General features: G+C 42.3%; 1 protein-coding gene across 11 annotated transcripts in view; it reads left to right on the forward strand.

The window, feature by feature from the left end:
• pard3ab (par-3 family cell polarity regulator alpha, b) overlaps positions 1 to 22,222 on the forward strand; it is a 244,451-nt gene that overhangs the window by 127,473 nt on the left and 94,756 nt on the right. For 6 of the 11 annotated variants that reach the window (XM_026150928.1, XM_026150930.1, XM_026150929.1 and 3 more), the window contains 6 exons: positions 123 to 251; positions 2,892 to 2,927; positions 5,548 to 5,595; positions 14,878 to 15,066; positions 15,799 to 15,969; positions 20,305 to 20,455. In XM_026150928.1, coding sequence (XP_026006713.1) covers positions 123 to 251; positions 2,892 to 2,927; positions 5,548 to 5,595; positions 14,878 to 15,066; positions 15,799 to 15,969; positions 20,305 to 20,455 — 724 coding nt within the window. The remainder of the gene's footprint in view (positions 1 to 122; positions 252 to 2,891; positions 2,928 to 5,547; positions 5,596 to 14,877; positions 15,067 to 15,798; positions 15,970 to 20,304; positions 20,456 to 22,222) is intronic. The other 5 variants (XM_026150931.1, XM_026150932.1, XM_026150934.1 and 2 more) reach the window with 2 other exon arrangements.

Below are 22,222 nucleotides of genomic sequence, written 5' to 3' on the forward strand. Positions count from 1 at the left end.
CACGGCCAAAAGGCGGAATTAAGAGATTTGAGTGTTTCACCTTTTTTTAAAACAAGCCTAGATAATAATCCATACAAGATAATGTAGAGTTTAACCCAATTACTGTGCCTCCTCCTGTTCAGGTGAATGGCGTGGACCTGAATGGGCGGACCCAGGAGGAAGTGGTCTCCTTGCTTAGAGCTACACCCATGGGCGGGGCTGTGGGTCTGCTGGTTTTACGCCAGGAGGACTCTTTCCTACCCCGAGAAGTGGTACGTTGGCTGCTCGCCTCACTGCAGCTCTTCACCCTGTCACCATAATGAATTACATATCATGACATATATATGTAACTTATGTATATACAGAGATGGTGTGTTCTGGCACATGTGTGTGAGCACTTCCGTGTGTGATCCTGAGCTGTCACAAGCCCTGTTAATCCTTCCAGTGAGGGCTGTGCCGTCTTCTCATTTCCCAGCTAACACAGCACGCTAGCCGAGCATGCAGATTGATGATCCTGCTCCATCGCCGCACCGCTCTTTATTATCAAGTCGCGGCTAGCCTCGGTGGAAACCTGTAGAGCTGTCTTTTCACCCTCTCCTTTCTTCTCGATTTCACTTTGTCTTCAGTCTTTCATTATCCATCACCCTCCTCTCCATCCTCCTTCACCAGCTCCCTTTCTTTCTTCACATTTGGTGGGTAACCTTCTCTGCATCTGCATTTCCATCTCCTCTCACTGTGTTTTGCCTCCAAGCTGACTCGGTAGATTGATGGATGTGTGGATGAAAAGACAGACGCAGGGCAGGTAGCAGGCAGAGAGTGAAAAACACACTTGGCTTGAATATCAATCAGGCGTAGTCTACACACATTACATTTTACAAACTGAAATACAACTGTTTGTGAGCAGTTTTTGGATGCTGCTGCTGTCACTCAGTCTTGGCAGAAGCCACTCTCAGTGATTCATGCATACTGATGCTAATTTAGTTTTCATGTTTGTTTATGTTCATGAAGTTCATGTTTTTACATGGTGCCAGATGTTGTACTTAATTATCTTTGCAGAAACATGTAACAGGATGCTCGGCATGTATGGCGTTGCCTCAAAGTTGTGTTTTTTAATCAGGAAGGGAGCTTATAATGACCAAGGCAGAAGCAAGATGGCAGAACAGAGAGAATTAAGTGGCTTTATTAATGTGTGGGAAGTGAACAGTGGAGGCTGTGGGTGCGCTTTAAACCACATTGGTGTTTACTCTACAGCAACAGTCAAGGTTTCTCTGCTATCTCCCTACCTCTGCTAGCTTTAACACACAGCTTATCGAGTACTAACGTGAGTAATGGCACCAAACAGCCTTAAATCTCTGCTCTGCTGTAGCAAAAATTTATTTCTCCCTCTACCTTCAGAAGCCATGACAGCCAGCAGAGCCACAAACAGCTATTCACTAGCAAGCGGTGCCAATCAAACGGCTGATTGGTGACAATTATCACAGTGAGCGATGCAGATGAGGCTATTGGCTGGCTGTCGCCATGGGTGAAGTTTGATGAGGCAAACTGCCACACTGGTCGATACTCATCTTTAGATTACAGCAGAGCTTTAAGTCTGGCTGACTCTGCATAGCTGGTAGTTAGATGGCAGGATTTATTTGATCTGTGGTTATCAGCTGCAGAGGGTGGAGAGTGCGATGTGAAAGGGCTGAAATGGGACTCGAGGGAGATGAGGTCCAGTGCTCAAAATGAGCAGCTCGAGTCTCTATCTAAAGCTAGACTGCACTTTTTCTTCTGCGTTTTAGAGCCTGTAGAGACGAAACAGTCTGTCAGTTAACAACAACATAAGGGTGAAAGATGTTCTAAATTCACAGTAGCGCATTACTTGGGTAATTTAAGCTAAAAAAAAAACGAGATCGGGCTTTCTTGGCACATAGTTATGAATTACAAATGGCGATTACTAAGCCTAATATATTAAATCTAATGTAGAGTAATGAAAAGAATTAAGTGAGCAGCTGTTGTATTACAGGTGACATAATTCTCAGCAGGTATAAAAGCCCTTAATCTAAGCTGAACAATCTATTTTATCACTAATGTGAAACTACATCAGTGTGACACGTAATACGCTGAGCAGGAAATTGAGCTTACACTGTAATGGTAGGATAACAAAGAAATTGGAAATGTTATTCAGATTTGCTGTATTTTTATTCAAATTCCTGCATCACCAATGCAAGAATCTGGCATAAAATCACATTTAGTTTCAGAGAGAAGCAGGATTGTAAAAAGCAGCTCTGTCCTTTACAGTTTTGAATGTAGTTAAATTCAAGCAACTTTTTCAAAGCGGTTACTAAACTGTGCCGAATGCATTTGACGATCCTTTTTGAACCGCACTTTGGGCGTGGCTAAATTCTGGTGCTCACCAAGATTTGTTGTTGTTGTTGTTTTGTTTGATGACTGATGCTGACTTTTTATTTACAGTCAAAACTGTGTGAATGTTTCAGAATCTCGGTCTACACGGCGGATTTTACTTGTAAAGATTGTGGCTGTGAATTTATTCGGGTCGTTTTTCTTGCGATGAAAGCAATCTGGATGTTTGTCTCATCTTGCGATAGGGCACAGCTGGATGGTTAAAAAAAATCTAGAGTACATGAAAGTGAAACTGTAAGTTAGTGCAGATCCAAAGACAGCATTTCGATGATATGACATTTTGTCTTTGCGACCGCTTCAGTTGTTTCCGAGCCACGGTTGATACTCAAAGTCTCTGCACTCGTCAGATTTATCATTTTCATATCCTGCATGTGCTTTTTCTTGAACTGCCTAACTTTATCCACTAGTTCCCTGATTTCTGTTATAGTCGAATGTTCACTGTTTATGTAAATGAGTATATTTTATTTCCTGATTACTTTTGATTCTTCTGTCCCTCCTCCATCCTCTAGAATGCTGAGCCCCAGATGCAAATCCCCAGAGATTTGGTAAGACACCACCCTTACACCGACCTGCAACAAACCTCCACCTCTCTTCTTTAACAACTCTTTATTTAGCCCAAACTCCCCCTCCTGCTCTTATCACCCAACTTATGCATGCATCCAGCCTCTGCTGCTAAACTAGCTGGTTAATCAGAGTGCAAGTCGGTACCCTACCTATAGTGTTAGTCACTAATTTAAATCTCTAGCTAGAGTCGCTGTAACAAGTCACAATTTCATGCTTCATCAGTATGTGGCTGTTGAAGTTGTGCTGCAGTATAATTTGCTCCATAACTCCCTTCAGAGCTGTGTTTGCCAGTGAAGGTGGAAGTTTGCTGTATTTGTTAGCTGTGGATAAGGCTGTCAGTCTGGCCTTGTTGCTGCAGACCCGCTCCGATATGTGAGGCGAATAACAAACCCAGTTTAGTTTAGGGGGAAATGCAGACAGTGCAGTGAAACGTGCACAGACACTTTGACAGCTTTAATAGATTAACGGTTTCCGTAATTGAGGAATTTAACATAAAGTATATAGCGTGCTATAAATGTCTGACAGAGATTCTTAATCTTGGGATTGTACCCTATGGAGTATGTTTCCGAATCTACCTTCTGTGAATAATCAGCCCTCATCAGGATGTACAGTGTCTCCAACTGTTACAGTGTGGTCTTTATGGCACACATTACCCAAAAAGGCTCTCGATTGCAGCAGCTGTTAAAAGCTCGTCTGTTTTTACTGCTCGTATTAAAAAGCTATTCAGATTTCCATAACTCTCCATTTACATGCCAAATTTGATTTGTGATTTAACAGACTTCACGTCTTCACATCTGGCCTTACCTTCAGGTTACATCTGGCTGAGTGCAGGTAATTGGTTAGGTTTTTGCGTGGCACATTAGAAGTGTAATTGCCCAGTTAATCTGATTGGCGGTTCTACCTGCCAGCTGTGGGGATGATCCTCGTCGTGACGAAGCGTTATGGCGGGGCGTTGTTGACTATTGTGACTGCAGCTGGCACATTTCATATGTGTGCACATGTGCAGAAAAGATGACGCGTATCATTCCAGAAGCATTAGAATAAGTGCAGATAAACACCACTGTGTCTCCCGTTGCTGCATTTCAATGTCACATTTTAAAGTCGGAATGGTATAAGCCATCCTTGGAAGAATTGTGCTGTCTTCCTTCCAAAAGTGCACTATAAGTTTAAACTTTTGGAATATTTATTGGGAATTAATTGCTTTGCTTTTGCCTTTTACTCACATTTCTTTTTTCTCAGTAATGTAAAGAACAATCCAGGTGGTCTGTGTGGTTTGTGTAGCAGTTTCATGTGGTTTTGTCTCTTTCTGACTCTGATCTTTTTAGGAATTGATGCTAGCCTAATTATTTATATATATATATAATGTAGCAATTTGCAATTTGCGTCTTTAATGAAAGAAAATAATGTCCATTTCCTCAATTTTGGAGGTTTCCCACCCTAAAGATCGATGTGAACCAGAGCCAGACGGATAAGAAAAAGCACCACAGTCCTGCTGTCTCCTCTCGCTTCTCTTTTCAACTCCCTTCTTTCCTGCTTTCCAAACTCCAAACCTCCAGATGAGCCTTCTCCTTACCCTTTCCCGGAACATCAACCGCCATAATGGATTCAGTGCCTTTCAGATGTTATCTGTTGTCAGGCGCCTCATTTTAAACATCTCACTGCCGATAACAGCAACAATAGCAGAGGCACCATGATGGTGTAAGGGGCAGGGAGTGGGTCCGAAAGAACATCTTTTAATGGACATGCAAGTATTAGATAGCTTTCCAATGGAAAAGGCGGGATAACATCAGTGCCCCTGGGACAGCAGCTCGTTATTATTGTCCTCATTCTCGTATTAGTTTTCTTAAGTGACCACATAATAAAAACAACTATAGAACATTGTGAAAATTCAAATCACTCTCAAATCATTACTTTTGTTCAGCCAACTGTCCAAAGTTGAAAAGCATTTAAGTAAAACATCTAAAGCTTTCAATTCTTTAACAGTAAGCAAAAAGCAGGCTCACGTGCCGCATGGGGAGCTTAATTATGTCTGTTGATTTTCTTTAACTTTTCTGTTATGCATCTCTACAGTGCAGTTAGTCGTGTTAAAAAAAGCTAACAAAACTTACTATGTAGACAGCTTTTAGATCCGCGGCTTTGCCGGCACTCAGCTGGGTTTTTGGAAGCCGGCACAGCATGACTCATCCTTTGAGAGAGCTCTGTCAAGGGTTACACGGCAGACAAAATGCAGCAAGTGAAGTGGAAAAAGCACTCGCTTTATGAAATCGGTCCAATGACCCAAAAATCACGCGCGATTTTACAGTAGTGCTTTAGAGGTTGGCTAAAACTTTTAGTTGTTTTGTCATGTTTACGCGGTAAAGCCACCGTGCTCTCCAATCATTGCAATAAAAATGGCCAATGATTAAGGAGACTCCTGTTTCTTTTAGCACTTCATCCATGGCATTAGCGCCCATGACCCTCTTTGTTACATATTTGGTCAAGTCACTTTAAACTTTCTGGCCAAATAGGTTCTTTATTGCAAGTAGTGTCTTGGACTCAGTAAGTGGTCCATGTCTAAGGGGCTTCTGTGTCTAACCTGTTGACTTTGACTGCTCCCTTTAGCATCCACGGCAGCCTGTGACAGCCGGGAAACACCATTGGCTGATAGAGGTAACTGCTGCATGACATCAACAGCATGGGCTATTATGTGCTGTATAGGGGGAAAAGGCATGAAAGGCAAATGAGATACTTTGGGTGGCTGCACAAATAGACTGGGAGTCATTTAAGCAATCCATTGCTTTCCCAATGGTCTGTAAAAACAAAAGAATTTGTTGGGTTTTCTCTTCTGTCTCTTCCTCGCCCCCTTCTTCTCATTGTTTCGTCTCCTGTCTCTGTCTTTGTTAGTTCCCCTTTTCTTTATTTCACTCCCCCCCGCCTCTCTCTCTGCCTCACACACGCACACTTAAGACACACTTTAAGACTTAAATCCTCTTCTCTGCACCTGGCTGCTACAATACAGTGCTGATCAAAGGCATCCGTCTTTACATGCCTGCTCTGATAGTTTCATAATGGGCCCATAACGTGAACATTCAGCTCCATTGTTTATGCCATTAGTCATACTGGCTTATGGAAAATTACTGCAATGCTATATTGAAAAGCCATCAGCAGGAGCAGCAGTAATGCTACAGCAGCGCCGTGCCAAGATGCTATCTATCACATGTGAATGTTTCTCTCTGCACACAAAGCTGTTATGAAATGGTAATTTGTTAGCACATTTTGGTGTAATGATGAAGGATTTTTTCACAGCGTGATAAAGCATTCAGCATGGCCGCCCATGACACGGCATATATTTACAGAAGAATCTGGCAGCATTATACTGTATTTGTCTGTGAGGAGGTCAGAAGTGTGGTGCTGTTGTGTGGGAGGGGTTTGTATTTTTGTTTTTAAACTACAACTTGCATGACAAACCAAAGCCGTGCATTAGTGCAACATTTCATTTGCAGCTCGTAATAACAAGTCAGTCGGTGAAAACCGTGAGCGCATGATGCATCAAAGCTTCTATGTTCTGCTCTTTGTTTCAACGCTTCGTAACATACAGCACCCGATACAGCAGTTGTTACATGAAGTAAAGTACCGAACGTGTCCGGGGGTTTTTTTTGGACTCCTCTAAGGTTTTGCAAAAATATAACAAACATTACGCCATATTTCATTTATACAACTGTGCACAGTTTATTTGTTAAGCAATAAATGCTGTCAACGGTGGAATATGGGGTTGTAATTCATTTTTGATTAACTGAAAGAGAATGCACAGTCACCAAAGTTTTCATTCCGGGAAGTTAATGAAATTATCTCACATATTTCTGGATCATAACAGCAGACTCCATGGCAGGCATTCAGATTCAACCTTTGGAGAAACTAGCACTGTTGAGCTGTGTTTATAGCCACGAGTCAGCTCTACTGACTGGGGTAATAATTGCATCATATCTCTATCTCAAAAGATCTGATATGATATTCCTCACTCTGCATTTTCCACATTAGGTGGCTGGTTATTGCTGCTGCATGTCTGATGGCCTACGTCAGCATAAATCTATCTGGCAATAACGGTGACAAGTATTCTTATTTAAAGTCTAAAATGCTGGTGTCTTCTAAGCGAGCATAACTAATAAAACAAAGCCTGACTTTAAAGCAGTACCTATTGTGCTTTTCCTATTATTTATATGTATTCAACAGTGGGGACGCTGAAGCCTGAGGGTGATAGGTGGAACAAAAGGGCTAACACAGAGTGACTGACAGTCATTCATGATCACAATCACACCTATGCTCAATTTAGAATCACCAATCAATCTAACATACTGTGGGAGGAAGCTGAAGTACTCAGCGAGAGTGCATGAAAGCTCCACACAGGAAGCTCCTGGCTGACCAGTGGATTCCTGATCCTAGTCACTCTACACATGTGAGCCAACAGTCCTACCCACTGTCTGTGAAGGTTCTCAGTCATCCAGGTTATTGCAGTCTAAGAAGCTTGGAAGGAAAAGCGTCTGGACTTCTTGAGGTTTTTAAAGACGTTTCACCTCTCATCTGGGAAGCTTCTTCAGGTCTAAGAGCAACTGGTGGAGAGTCCCAGATTTTAAACCCTATGGGAGTGGGTGTAGATCACAATCAGCCAAGGTTTCAGGCGAATCCATTGGTGAAACCTAGCCCCACCCTATCATGTGATTTACTGAGATCAAATGACCCAGGATGTGAGTGGGCGTTAAGGCGTCTGGGAAGGGATCTTCTTCAGTTGCTCTTAGAACTGAAGAAGCTTTTCGGATGAGAGGTGAAATGTTTCCAAGGAAACTTAAAGAAGTCCAGATGGTTTTCTTTCTAACTCCATAGGTCCTAACCACTCAACCACCGTCCAAAGCTCTAAAACTGTGCCCAGTGTACTCAGTGTGCAGGTGATCCTTGATGGCCAAAAGCTCAGACGTGACAATGCTCTAAACATTTTATTTCGGACAGTTTTTTGCACTCTGTATGATGTCGGGAAACATGGATCTTCATGAGCTCAAAAGCGACAACCCACCTTCTGTTTGCAGTGAATGAAAAGAAAACTGTCCTAAAAGAGTTAAAAGGACACATTTCAGACAGAGGATGAACTGAGTCTCTGTGTGAGGTCAATAAGTCTGTTAAAAGATAATATTACTGTACCTAACTGTACTGCTTTCAGCCTCAAATAATCTTTGCATTTCAATTTCTGTCCTTCTACTCAAATACATTGAGTAGTCACGACTGGTGGACAGTTCATAACTTACTGCAACCCTGTAAAGTTTTTCTGTTGATGGGGTATCTGTTGCTCTTACTACTGTACATGATCTGAATATTGGTGTTATCGCCACCTCAGGTAAATAGCAGCTTAGTGGGGTTTTTTAGCTGTAATGTAGCAAGAAGTCATTACTGGAGTTACATAACTTGTATCATTATTAGCACAGGAGAATAGCAGCAGTGATTAATGGTTGCAGCTCGGTGGCAGCAGGCACAGTGGTGTTTCTGTGTTTTCCAGCGGCCCGGTGGTGACACATACAAGTCAATCAGAGAGGGCCATTCTACCACAGAACAGGCCTTTTGGCTTAATTAAAGTGATGTTTCAAGCTGCCACCTGGCCTGTACCCTCACGCACACACACACACACTACAGCCACCCATACAGCACATTACGCACACGCACACACACACACTGTATGCAGCTACATAGACTATCAAGAGCCTTTTGCACGTTGCAAACTCTAAAACGCACGGGTCATATGGCACGATTTACACAAACATGCAACACCTCAGATGCACACGCACCACTACACATTTGCACATAAGTATACTCGCGCACTAGCACACACGGGCGTAGAGTGACTGGGAGCAGCTGCTAGTGTAATTGCTCGGGGTTGGATGAGGTTATAAATGGTTTCTAGTGGCCGAGAGAGAGGGAGAGCTAGAAAGAGGGCAGCTGATTAGTTTTGGACTGCAAGTTGAACGTGTGTGTGTGTGTGTGTGTGTGTGTGTGTGTGTGTGTGTGGATATCAGCCTCCATAATGCTGTAAAGGAAGTGTCTATCAGCATAGTCATATCATAGAAGGATAGCATGTTTTTTTTTTTGTTTTTTTGTTTTTTTGTTCACACACACAAATCATACCAACACACACACTTCCTCTCTTTCCCCCTGTCACTGGCTTTCTCTATGACACACATACACACTCCACACACCTGCCTTCCTCTCCTCCTCCGTGCTGTGCCTGCCTCGGGTGCGTCGATCACACAGGTATTTGATATTCATGGTTTATCAGCATGGAGCTACAGCGAGACACATCAGAAAGAGTGGGAGAAGAGAGAGAAGGTGAGGGGGAGGGGGGACAAGTAGGAGTCATGAATAGAGGGGAGAAAAGGGGGAAGCAGGAAAGGAGGGTGGGAGAAAAGGGGAGGAGAGTGGAAAGACGAGGACGAGGGAAGAGGCTACGAACATTTATTTATTTTTTCTTCACTGGAAAAAAGGATCATAGCAGAAACGACCAAAGTCAGACACTTTTTGGGTATAGTGTGGATTGTAAAGGGTGAGATGGAGTGATGCTGATGAAGATACAGGAACACAGAGCGAGGATGGCAGTGCATAAAGCAGCAAAAGAAAGCCAGGAATATGAAAAGATTTGGAGTATGAATAAGCAGAGATGGACTGTGCTACAGTAGGCAGCCAACAATGCTCTCCACGCCCGACTTCTCTCGATCAATTACACCCTTCACTGCCCCCTTTTTACTTCTCTCTCTCTTTTCAGTCATCACCTCCAGCCCTCCCCCCCCCCCCCCCCTAAAATTCCCCTCAACTGACTTTTCCAGATGCCATCAAATCGACAGGTTTATATAGCCAAAGTCAAGCTAATCATTCCAGGCCCCGCAGTGGAGAAGGAAAAAGCAGGAAAAGAGTCTGATTCCCCGTAATGCTCAAGTTTTAGTTACTGCACACATACAAAGAAGAGCAGAGGCTTTGAAGGTGTGAGACTTGCATTAGATGTGCTGCACTGGAGAGGTTTGGGGAGGATGGATGGGAATGAGTGAAAATGAGAATGCGAGAGGGACAGAAGGCTTCAGAAAGCTTGTGTGTGTGAGAGGGCTTAAATAGGAGAATTTAATGCGTCATCTTTTCCTTCTTTTAAGTGTCAAGTTTTATGTTACAGCCAAAATTTGGTCAGCAGTTAACAAAAAACAAAAGTTATTGCTCCGAGTTAAAGCCTGTTAATCCTCAAAGCCTCGTCCAGCTCACTGTCATCACCTGTGCTGACTTTGAACACTCCAGTCCCATCAATCTGTGGTTGTTCTTATGTAGAAGTTCTTCCATTTCTTAAGTCGGATAACTGAGAAAGAAGGAGCTGCTTACTTTATGGATGCCACCTGTGAACTAGACAAAAAGCATTTTTCCTGTGATTTCAGAGTTTTCAGACAAGCGGTGTTTATCTGAACCGAGTTCAAATTTGAGGCTCACGTTTTCAAGTGCATCTTTCTGCACAGTACTTTGAGAAAAGTTCGTTTTCCGTGTGGCACAATCACTACTTTAGCGTCAAGGATAAAAGCAAAAACGATGGCTCTTCAAATTTAGATGTTTTAATGTTGGGTGTGCTCGTAGGAATAAATGATAAGAGGGGGAAACGAGGAGCCGAAGAGATGGGCGACGGAAGAACAAGTAGAAGCTGGGGAAGGGAGGTGGCGCAAAACAGGGAGGAGATGAGGAGATGGAGATTTAAAAAATAAATAAATGTGAAAGTGCAGTATAAAAATACGAAAAGCGGAGAGAGTGAGAGATACAGGCGCGCAGTGAGAGAGGTGGCAGTGGTCTCTCCTTTTGTGTTCCACGTGGATTCATCCCTTTCTGTCGGCCTTTCATTCACACTCCCTCGCTCGCTCACTCTGTCATTGTCATGCTCGCACTCTCTCATTCTTCTCACCCTTTTCTTTTCGGCTCCTCGCCTTTCCACCCTCTCCATTTCCCCCCCATCCCTCCTCAAGCCCATCGCTACTTTCCTTTCCATCACCTTCATTCAGCTCCTCTCACTTTGAACCTTCTTTGCCTCCTGTGCCTGTGTGGGGTTTTTTTCTTCTGATTTTCTTGTTGGTGTATTTTCTGTCTGGTCTTAATAACAATAATAATCAGTTAGATAATTCAGGATCTCAGAAAAACAACAATTAAGCTTTATTTAAAAGTTGGTACACTGCGTCCAATTTAAGATAAATATTTTGGATCATGACTAAAATTTAGATTATAGGTTATCAGAAGGTTGTAACTTTGTTATACATAGTAATAAAATGTTACTTATAATTTTGCTTACACACTGTAAACAGGGATGTAGTAGGAGTAGAGCACATTTGATGCCCACAGTTGGCCTTAGTGGTAAAATCATGTACTTCAGAACTTTTCCCAGGCTGACCCACAGCTCCTTTCCAAAAAAAAAGAAGGAAAAAGTAGCCTCTCTGGCGGTTTATGCTAATCTTAGCTCCACAGACTTCTCTCCACAGATGGTACCATACCTGATCTGTGGCAGGCCCACTCGCTGCCTGTTAAAGTGCTGTCACGCAGGATGCCTCGTGAGTGGCACGCTCTGAAACCCATTATTTACACTGCTTCGCTCAAGCTGTGACTGCTGCCCTCGCAGCCAATGGAAAGACGGCATCCACGCAGCAGTGTGCAGGGATCGAGGGAAAATTGATATTATAGGTGTAAAGTAACTGAATTATATAATTGAGCTTCGAGATTGTAGTAAGAGCATCAGAGAAAATCTTTTGATTTGTTCCTCTCAGTAATGAAGAAAAGAGGTGCAGGACACAGACTGAAACACTGCTGGAAGTCTTTAACTGTTTTGCTCTGACCTTTGTGACTGCCTCAAACAGCACATTGAACCCTGTGGTGTGGAGTGCACATATTGCATGCTGAATGAGAGTCTCATCAATCAGAAAGAAGAGCAATGAAGTTAAATAGCAAAAATAAAATTTTGACATCGTCTTCAAAATAAAGAAGCCCAAGGTTTCGTTTTTGCAAAGATAATATTCATTATATTTCCACACTAAACCATAATTGTGTTGGTTGGTGGTGGAAATTCTTTGCTAGTGCGCATTTAATGTGTAAAATCAACATTGCAAATGCTGTAAACGAGCCTGCGGTGGTTTAACGACTGTTAATACCTACAAAAAGACACAATACTAAGCCCCCTCCCTAAAATGTTATTAGAAGCATCTGTTCAATGAGCTTCAATGACAGCACGCATTTGCTGTGACATGATCTTGCTAATCATATGCAATATCACAACATTGATTTCCATCCAGAGTAGCACTGATTTTGACAAGTTCTCGTATTAATGTTGGTCGGGATTTTGGACTCTGTGGAGTCCGATGCATGTAAGAAAATGTCTCGTGCTCTCAGAAGTGATCCTGATGAATCCTGGCGGGAGCATGCCCGTGCTATTAGCGAAGAAAAAGTACAATTAATTGAAGCAACCTCTACCCTCTTTTATCAAAAACTGGTGGAACCAGCTGATGAGCAAGCACATTTTAGCTAACAGAGACCAGCATTAGCTAGAAATGCAGTAAGTTATAGCATTTAACAGGCTTAACTGATTAGTTAATTAATTAATTGATTTTTAGCTGAGTTTGCCATCTGTGGATACAGTATCAGTCTTAACTATGTCTACCAGACTAACTGCTAACTGCCGTTGCTGGAAGGCTCTCCAGTCTCTTTTGTGTTTTGGAAAGGCGAAAAGGCTTTGGAGCATCTCCGACGTTACCATTTATTTTGCTCTCAGGGTTACCAGATATACTTTCCAGTCCAATTATCTTGTAAGTTTTGCATAACGCTGTGTGAAATATGGCAGTTAAATTCAATCAAACTATTAGATTTAAATCTAAAAGGGAACAGGAGGCTATTTTCAGCCCTGAAATAAAACCTCATTTACAGATCAGTTCTATTGTGACTTCACTTTTCTTCTTATTCACTTACTCACAGCTCAGGAGTCACTTTTTAATTAGCCTTAAATTTATTCCAGCAGAATGAATTGCACCAAAATAATTAAATTCCTGTTGTCTTTATTATCCTGCAGCACTCGTATCAAATCGACTCGTGCTCTGTTTTTAATTTTCTCACAACTTTATTCCAGGTAGCATTCTTTTGTCTTTCTGAAACACGCAGACACCCTGACGGTGCTCTTCGTGCTTCCTTGTCCTTTATCTTCCTCCTCCTTCCTTCCTCCCCTTCCCTCCCCGTCCTTTTTACTCCATCCTCACTTTGCCCTCCTCCTCCGCCACTTTGCCTCTCCCTCCATCCCTCTTTCTCCCTCCTCGGTTGCACCCAGAGTAATTCCATCTCTCTCCCAGCAAACAAAGGGAGCTAATGACATGCTGACACCGAGCCCGATGATTGAATTCATTAGGCGTGCACAATAATTGCCAGGCGCTAGCGTGCACGCACCCATCTATTCAGAGGACAGCTGTCAAATAACAAGCAAGAGAGAATAGCTTTTTATTGTTGGAGCTGGAAGAGAGAGGGAGAATGAATTTAGAGAAAGAGTGAGAGAAGCACCTGTTGTGGAGGGGAAGAGACAGAGAGAGCACTCAGCATGTCAATTAGGCTGCTGTGTTCATGCGGGGTTACTGGGAAGTTTACTGCCTGTTTGACGCACTTGGCATCATGATTCAGGTGCGAGGCTTGTGCTTTTTTTTCTATAGGAACACTTTTAGTCAGACGTTTTTAGTGGAGACATTCAGCTGTGACTTAATATCTAAGCCACAACTCTTAGTTCTGAGGTGAGGCCCTAGTCCTGAGTATACAGGGATGTTTAAGAAGAGTACGTCTTGACATTTGTTGGCCATATTTGGAGTCTCCGTGTCCTTCAAACACTAAATGTAGTTGTGGCGTTGATCTGGAGTGCATCTGTGCTGTAATGATTTGAAATTAACAGGAGATAATCATATTGGACTGAGCTTGAACACCTCATAAGGCTGACATTAATCACAATATAGATGCAGTATATACTCAGTAATCTAATCAGAAACACGCACTGGCAAATTTGCAGTTATTGAACACTTCTTAGTTGTGTACCTGCAGATGCTTCACAGTAAATGCTCTCCAATTGCATTTGCTTTGATTCACGCTGCGCTTTCAAGTACATGACAGAAGTGTTCAGTTAGCCAAGATATTGGCTGTTGTGGAGCTTCATATAACTGTGCAGTGTTTGTTGTTGGTGGATGGGAAGCAGGTTAGTGTTATGTCATTTCTCATTTGTCGGAGCGGGCTACAATCCTTCTCCAAAATTCTTCCACTGTAGGAGACTGCACTGCAGAACTTACTCGGACTTGCAGCTTATTCACTGGCACCAAAGATCAAAGCTAACACATCACATCCCAACTATTATAAGATGCCATTTTGATGTCAGAATGGATATTTCTTTAATTTATTTGGTTCAGCGTTGAGTAATGAGAGCCGTGTGCCTTAATTATACAACAGAAGTCTCTGCCTGCATATACTAAGCACCTGATTTAACACTTAAGACTGGTAGTCTAACACTAATAAATCTGTTGTAGATAATGAGCTTGCACTCTGATTTACCTCCCTGCTAACTGCCCTGCTGCAAATTATATGCAGGTTCTTTTCATTAACCTCAAGTAGCCAAATGAATGTCCTTTTAACTTTTGTACTTTTGCTAACCCCAAGAAGACGGAGAAAGTGTGGCAAGGCTGAAGGGGTGTTTGCTTTACTGCTTAGGCTAAATGCATGAATGTTTTTTGGTTTGGATGATTAAATATTTATTACGGTGTACGAGCATTTAGATGTATTTAAATGTGATTCTGTCTCGGCGGATTCTCAAAAGTTCTTTTGTAGTCGCTGGTCGGGTTGCTTTCGCTCCGTAAATTGGGCTCCATATCTCAATCTTTGCTCCGCCTCTTACAGAAGACAGAGGAGGACGAGTTGGTCCTGACCCCTGATGGGACCAGAGAGTTCCTGACCTTTGAGATCCCCCTCAGTGACTCGGGTTCTGCAGGTTTGGGTGTGAGCGTTAAAGGCAACCGCTCCAAGGAAAACCATGCAGATCTGGGCATCTTTGTCAAATCCATCATAAATGGAGGTGCAGCCTGTAAGGTACAGTAGCCTCTCTCATGAATAATAAAGCGTCTGAATGGAAACAAAGAAGAAAGATTAAAAATGTGTTCATTCATGGAGGCAAGTTTTTTTTTTATATGAAATTGAAATCTAAAGATGCTGATTCAGTTAAATCTGACTCTAAATGTTATGTACACCAGCAAGTCCTAACTGACACCTGGCCGGCGGCAGAATCATTAAGTTTAGAATTAAATCTGTGTGTCTTTACATTACATTAGAATGTCTTTGTCTTAAAGCTTTTTATATTTTAGGTGTGATTTTTCGATATGCCAAACTTTAAAAAGTAACTTTAACCTTCTAACAGGGAACGTGAGGTAAACGACTTTCCTGGTTCTAAGAAACACTTAAGCTGTGATGAGCTCTATGAGCACAAAGCAGCCTTTCTTCCATGGCTGTCTGTAGTGCTGCAGTCGGTTTCAATAGTCCTTCAACTTGATTGTTTTTCATACAAACAAGCTTGTGTTGACAGCTCATGATAATGGCCTTGAAAGCACTGTTTTCTCCAAGACATTAGATCATGACTAGAAACAGGATCCTCTTAGTGAGTGAGGTCGTTTGTCTGATTAGATCAAGGTTATTGTTAAACCGGAGGTGTAAGTGCTTTTAGGTCTATTTACAGCGTTTATTGTTCAGTCAGTAAAAATACACAATGCACTTTTTCCATAGTGTTCAAAGTTTAAACAGCATATGTAATTGGTTGTTTATTAAAAGGACGGGCGACTGCGAGTAAATGACCAGTTGATTGCTGTCAACGGCGAGTCGCTATTGGGCAAAACCAACCAAGACGCTATGGAGACGCTACGCAAGTCCATGTCAACTGAAGGCAACAAGCGTGGTATGATCCAGCTCATTGTGGCCAGGCGAGTTGCCAAAAGAAATGAGGTAGGAACCAAGGTGAAGGATGGATTTGAATGTCTGGTTCTCGGCTGTGTGAATTTATATAGACCAGGACAATCATTACTTTTTAATTAGAACCGCTGCTTTGCCGATTTTGCTAATGTGTCTTACTGATGATTAAATGGGAGTCTGAGAGGGCTTAAAGCCTCAGTTTTAGAACTTATCCAGCATATTGGCCGTTATATTGCCTGATGTTGGCTGTTTGGAGATAAATCAGTGTCAGAATTTCCAACGTTGAAAAATTAAAAGTGGAGATGGAAGAAACGCCCTTCAACCATTGACATTGCTTAATTTGTGCATCCAGGGGGCAGAGCGTAAACGACTGATCCATGACTTGTAAAACAGTTATTAACTTATTTTAAAACAGCATTCACATATCACCTTAGTAAATGGGCTGATTCTTATATAGCGCTTTTCTACTCTCCCGGAGTACTCAAAGCCCTCACCTTAGTAAGGACTCATAAATAACTAAACTAGTGCTGTCAGCGCTAATGCGTTAACACAAACTGACTCGCGTTAACACAAACTGACTCGCGTTAACGCATCAAAATTGGCAAATCCCCGTTAACGCAGATTAGTCCGTGTGAGGGGTTCCTCGGCGTTAACGACTAACGCGATTAACAATTAACTCATCTGGAGCATTTTGGGCAGCTTGTCCGATTTGTCCATTCTCCACTCCAGATGGGTTGAGTGCGCTAAAACCTCATTTAATTGCGTTAATCGTGAGGACAGCATTAACGCGTTTACCCACGTTAACGCCGTATTAACATGTTAAAGCTGACAGCACTAAACTAAACATAACAAATGTTAGGGAAATCCACACATGTGGCTGTTATTTTGGATTTTAAAGTGACTAAATTTCATATTGGTCTGAAGAATGCTGTATTAGTCGGGATCTACTCAAGTTCAGCATCATAGCTGTGACCAGCACGCTTTTGTGTAAACCATGCAATCAGAAGATTTTACAACTAGTACAGCAACTATAATAATTTACTGTTTTTGCTCACTCTGAGCATATATGACCTTTTGCAGCAGCCGACTTGGCTTTCACAAATTCAAACCTCAGAGTTGTGCAGAGTTGAGCCGTTTCATTGGGAAAACTGTGGGGAAACATCGTGCCCAAGGCCGTGTCAACATTAGTTTTTGAGCAAAAGAAGGTGGCGTTCATTCAGTATTAATGCTCGGGCTTTTTTGTTACCAGCTGTTCTGTGATTTGAAGCAGTGTAGTGAGTTCTTCGACTGCTGCTGCTGATTCACAAAACATCCAGATTTAGACGCAGACTGCAGTTTGGTAAAGAACTGCTATTTCAGTCTGCTAGAGTCCAACCTTACTTTTAGTATTTTCAACTCTAATGGGGCAAATTTCACTTTCCAATCTGTTAGTATTCAGATCAGAATATCTATAGTTGCAGTTTCCATGTTGTTGGGGTTTTTTTTGTTTTTGTTTCTCTAAAATTTGGCATTGCTGTTCTTGAATATAGCCACTTAAGTCATTAGGCCTGATTTCTGTGAGTTCCTTTCTGTGATAAATATATAACAACCCAAAGCCAAACCACTGGGAAATACCCTTATAAGCATCAATTAATTATTTCATAAAATAAAAGGAAGCAGTCAGGTCATAGCATTTCACCAACCCCTTACATTCACTCCTGCCTCCCTCGAGGCAGGTGGAGGAAAAATACACGGCTGCGAACTGAGCTGCGCAACTTTTCTCCTCCCCTCAATGTCATGTTTTTACATTCTCCGTACACCTTGGCCTGTCGCCTGCTTGAAAGCTGAGGCTGAATCTGTGTGCACCGCTGCTGCGTGTCTGCAAATGGACGCGCACATCCGTGTGCACGTGTACGCCTCTGGCAGTGCCTGGCTTCTCTGCTCTCCTTTTCCAACCTGGTGTGTCAAAGTTTTGATTTCCCCTCGGTCCGCCTCGTAATTGAAAGCAGAGGCTAAGCCTGGAGGTGTGTCTTGTGTGTGTGTGTGTGTGTGTGTGTGTGTTATCAGCCTGTGTGCGTGTATATATGTGTAGTGAAGCGTGCAGTTTGTGCTTTTGTACATCCAGCTTATGCACATATGCATTTATTTACCAGGATATTTCTGCGTGTCCGTTTGCCAACACGTCCTATGTATATGCACACGCGTGTGTGTTGCCGACATGTCGAAGCAGTGAGACTTCACAGAGAGAGTGGTGGATGAATAAAATTCGAGCGCTGGGAGTCTCGTCAATCTTTGCTTCACATGCAGAGCTGGAGGCATGGCCTGAGGCTGTCCAAGTGTCTGGCTATTTATAAAAATAGAGTCCGTGACACTGAGAAAACAAGAGGAGGAAAACAACAATTTAATACACTTGTTCTCAAAGAGACTGGTCTGAGCTCGAAGCCCCATAGGCTCAGTATAGATTAACGCATCATAACCAGCCGTCAATCAAATATTACTTAAAATCTAATAACACCTAATTACTATAGGATAAGACCTATAGCTCATTTGACATTTAGCGACATATGTGATCAGATAAATCTTTATTTACTCTCCCTCCCGTGTCCCCGTCAATCCGATATCAATCTCAAATGTTTGCTTTTGCATAAATCACAGGCTCCACCATTTCCGATCTTTCCTCCATCCCCATAGAAACGCAGTGAACTCCAACCAGCCAACTTCCACATCACCGCTGGCACCCGAAGGGATCGAGACCTTCCAGGAGTTCAATTATCAGCCTGAATATGCAATGAGCTGCGGTGTGATTTGTCCACGTGCCCTCAGTACGGCGAATCCCATCGGCTATTACCGAGGCATTTCACCCCGGCCCCTCAGTCACCCGATTCATTAACTACCTCATTTAAAGTCAAGAGCAGCTGCATGCCGGCAGTCACAGCACCATATGGCGACCTTCGAAATGAGTCGCTCTCCGTAGTTGATTTGTTTTATCCATGTGAAGTTTTCATTAGTTATGTTTGCCATCGTTCAAACGGTTTAATCTGTTCAGCAAATGACTTTCTTCATTTGTAGTGCAAGAAAGGCATCCAGAAAAATTAAGACGTGTTAGCAGTAAAACTGGTAGAAACTTTTATTGGCATACTAACATTTTTTTCTACAGGAGGAGTTATTTAAAAAGGAAATGTCTATGATTTTCTTACCTTTCTACAAGAGCTATTATGGTGTCTTGCTTAAGGGTTTTGAATTTTGCCTTATTTCCAGTGTGAACTTATTGTATTACTCTACACTTCGCAGGCCTGTGCTGTATTTTTACTTGCGTGCATTTATTGGAAAGTTATAGGTTTCTGTGCTAAATAACGTCTTGCATTCACAACACAAGATCGAGTTCAGGGCTGCTGCAAGGGTTTATTTATTTATTCCTTTTTCATAAACAGACTTGTCTTGTCTAAATGACCCCGGTGAATCCCTAACAAGAAAGAAAAAGCAGTTTGATCGATGAGCTAAAGGTGATTCAGGATGTGAACATGTTTTTAGTCTTGCACAAAGAGCCTTCTTTTCTGTAATCTGCCTCATGACACTTTTGCCAGCATCCTAATATTACCACCATATGTATGCTCTCATAAACTGAAGTTTTCTGTTACATCCCTATCTATTCGGCAGTGTTTATAGCAGCACAACCATTCACTGAAGTGAAAGGGATCATTGGGCAAAGACCTTCTGCCAAACTCAAATTCCAGCCAAGCTAGTCATAGTCATTGATTGGAGTCATTTGGTCCCAGTATTGAGTCAAGTTTGATAGTGTCATTTCCTGATATGTGTTAACATTTATGACTGTTATCATTAGAGCTGTCATCACCTTCAGAAAGAAATGCAAAAACCATACAGAAAACATCAGTACATCCAGTGATCCAACGGACAAAAGACACACGTGCACACACCTTCTCAGGCAGTAGATGTGTGCAAAAGGGTAACGGGGCATGCAAATGGTCTATTTGTCCAGCAAGAAAGACTGTCATCATGGGTCTTAAGGGAAATGTCAAGATGCTAGGAAGCTAATCTTCCCCAGCGGGGGATCGCCAGCTCGGTAACAGCCTGTGGCTCAACAGCCGAATGGAAATCCATCCTCATTTATCCTTGTTACCACATTGGTAGCATTAGCATGGATCGCCACCCCTGTGTCCAGCCATTACTATTGAACAAATGTTAGCGATGCTAGGTCCCTTCAGAATCATTCTCTCACTTTTGAGTAAGACTTCACTTCTAGCACTTCACTCTGTCCCCGTTAAAAAGGATTATTTGTTCTTTGTTAACCTTTATAAAAACACTTCACAGGTGATTCAAACAAAGGAAGGAGTTAGTCTTTGATGTAACATCAGCTTCCTCTTCATTCAGGAGACACCAGGGAGCCCACTGGGACCCCAGCAGATTTTAAACACCTCCCTAGATGACCACGAGCGCCGAATCTCCCACTCGCTGTATGGTGGCCTGGAGGGCCTCGATGACAACTTGATGCCCCGGCAAGGCATGCTGCCACGCACGATAGGTGAGTTCCAGCGTAACGAATTAATTTTGACCTTTTTTTTGTACTCATTCATTGGCAACTGGTTCTAACATTTCCTGCCTTGTTGTAGTTTATGGCCATTTGCAGGTGCAATGTGATTCCCTGTTTCTTCTGCTTAAGGATGTTTATAGGGTCACAACTGCAGCATTTTACAGCAATTACAGCATTTTGTTTTGTGTGTTCTCTAAGCTAGCCTGCCAGGTTTTGTCAGCATGAGCCAGCAGTATCATCTGGAACCAGTGGTTTTTAATGTCTCTGTCAGGCCGCAGGGGGCAGAGATGGACAAATGCCCCCTCGACAGTTTGTTGCTTGTATGTTTTCTGAAAGTGTCACGCGTGTATTGGTTCTCAAACCTGCAACTCTCCCTGTTTCTAAATAACCCTTTGCTCAAACATGCTCTGAGCTGGTTTGAAAGTGACTGCGTGCGCGTGTGTGTGCGTGCGTGTGTGTGATTAGCAAGCATATTTGTATCTGTGTGTAAGAGCTTTGTGCGCATCTGTGCAGGATTGCATTTGTGTAGCACTTGAGTGATTGATGGATGGGTGGTTATGTTCGTTAATGTCAAAGAAAGGATTCTGTGCACCAGATGGTGAAATCGCAAAGCTCGCCTGTTTTAATTTCAAGAAAGAACAAAATGACCTGACCATCTTCCTACATCTTGTCCTTTGCAGTTGTTTATTTGCTTTGAATTCTTCAATTTCTCTTCTGCTGATTCATTGCAAATGAGCCCAAAGGGGAAAAAAAAGACACAGAAAATACTTTTAATGTAAATAAATTAACACTTTCTCTGTCACTCATAGCTTACACTTTTATATATACTGACAGTGTCAGAGTCAACCGATTTGCATAAATGGAAAACACTTTCAGATTAAGTTGCATTGATTAATGAGACAGATTTGCCTAGAGCTACTTTTTTAAAATACAAGATAAGAGTTACTTCAACTCTTCTTACTGTTTTTCTACTTAATAGGTGAAGCTCCTCCATGCTGCTACAGTGGCTGCGTTCATCCATGCTTAACAAACAGCAAGCACATAATGAGCGTACAGGGTTGGGAGTGAAAGCACGAGGCAGATTTACAGCAGTTGTCTGCTTAGCAGTGGCAAATGAGATCGCTGTCACTTTGCCGACCAGACAAACTGATGTCTGAATCTTTTGTGAAGCTCGAGTTTATCCTAATGCTTCATGAAGTTAATACATCACTTTGTGTATACAGTTCAAAATCAGCATAATCTGCAGGGGCCTCCAGAATGTACTGACCAGACGTGTTTCAACAGTTGCTGATCTTTAGTTTTGTTGGACGGGAGAAGGCTTTCTAAAGACTGCAAAGAGTCTTTTTCTCTGCCTGAAACGAAAAACAAAAAGCAGTAAAGCTGTCAAGGTTGAACTGGAGCATAGAAGAGCTTTCTGCAAACAGTGGGTGGTTAATATGGGACTTTGTTAAACTTTAAAATCGAACCTGGCAGAGGGTCTTTTACAGAAAAAAGAAAATAATACGAATAAACAGTTTTGATTTTTCGGGGGTAGCTATTAGATAGTTACAGAAGTTTCCTGCGTCTTGTTAACTAAGCAAATATTTGAGCATGCTTTGTTTGCAAGTCAGTCTATCTATGTCGAGAGCAAAAACAAAAGAGGGGGGTTTTGAACAGATATTTGTTATCCGCAGTTTGGGTATGCTGAAGCCCTGAAAAACTAGCCGTTGCACTTGGACGCCAAGTCAGTGTACGAGCTGATGGGTTCTCAGGTTGTTA

The sequence above is a fragment of the Astatotilapia calliptera genome, chromosome 18 (genome assembly GCF_900246225.1).
Source record: "Astatotilapia calliptera chromosome 18, fAstCal1.2, whole genome shotgun sequence".
In the NCBI taxonomy this organism is placed as follows: domain Eukaryota; kingdom Metazoa; phylum Chordata; class Actinopteri; order Cichliformes; family Cichlidae; genus Astatotilapia; species Astatotilapia calliptera.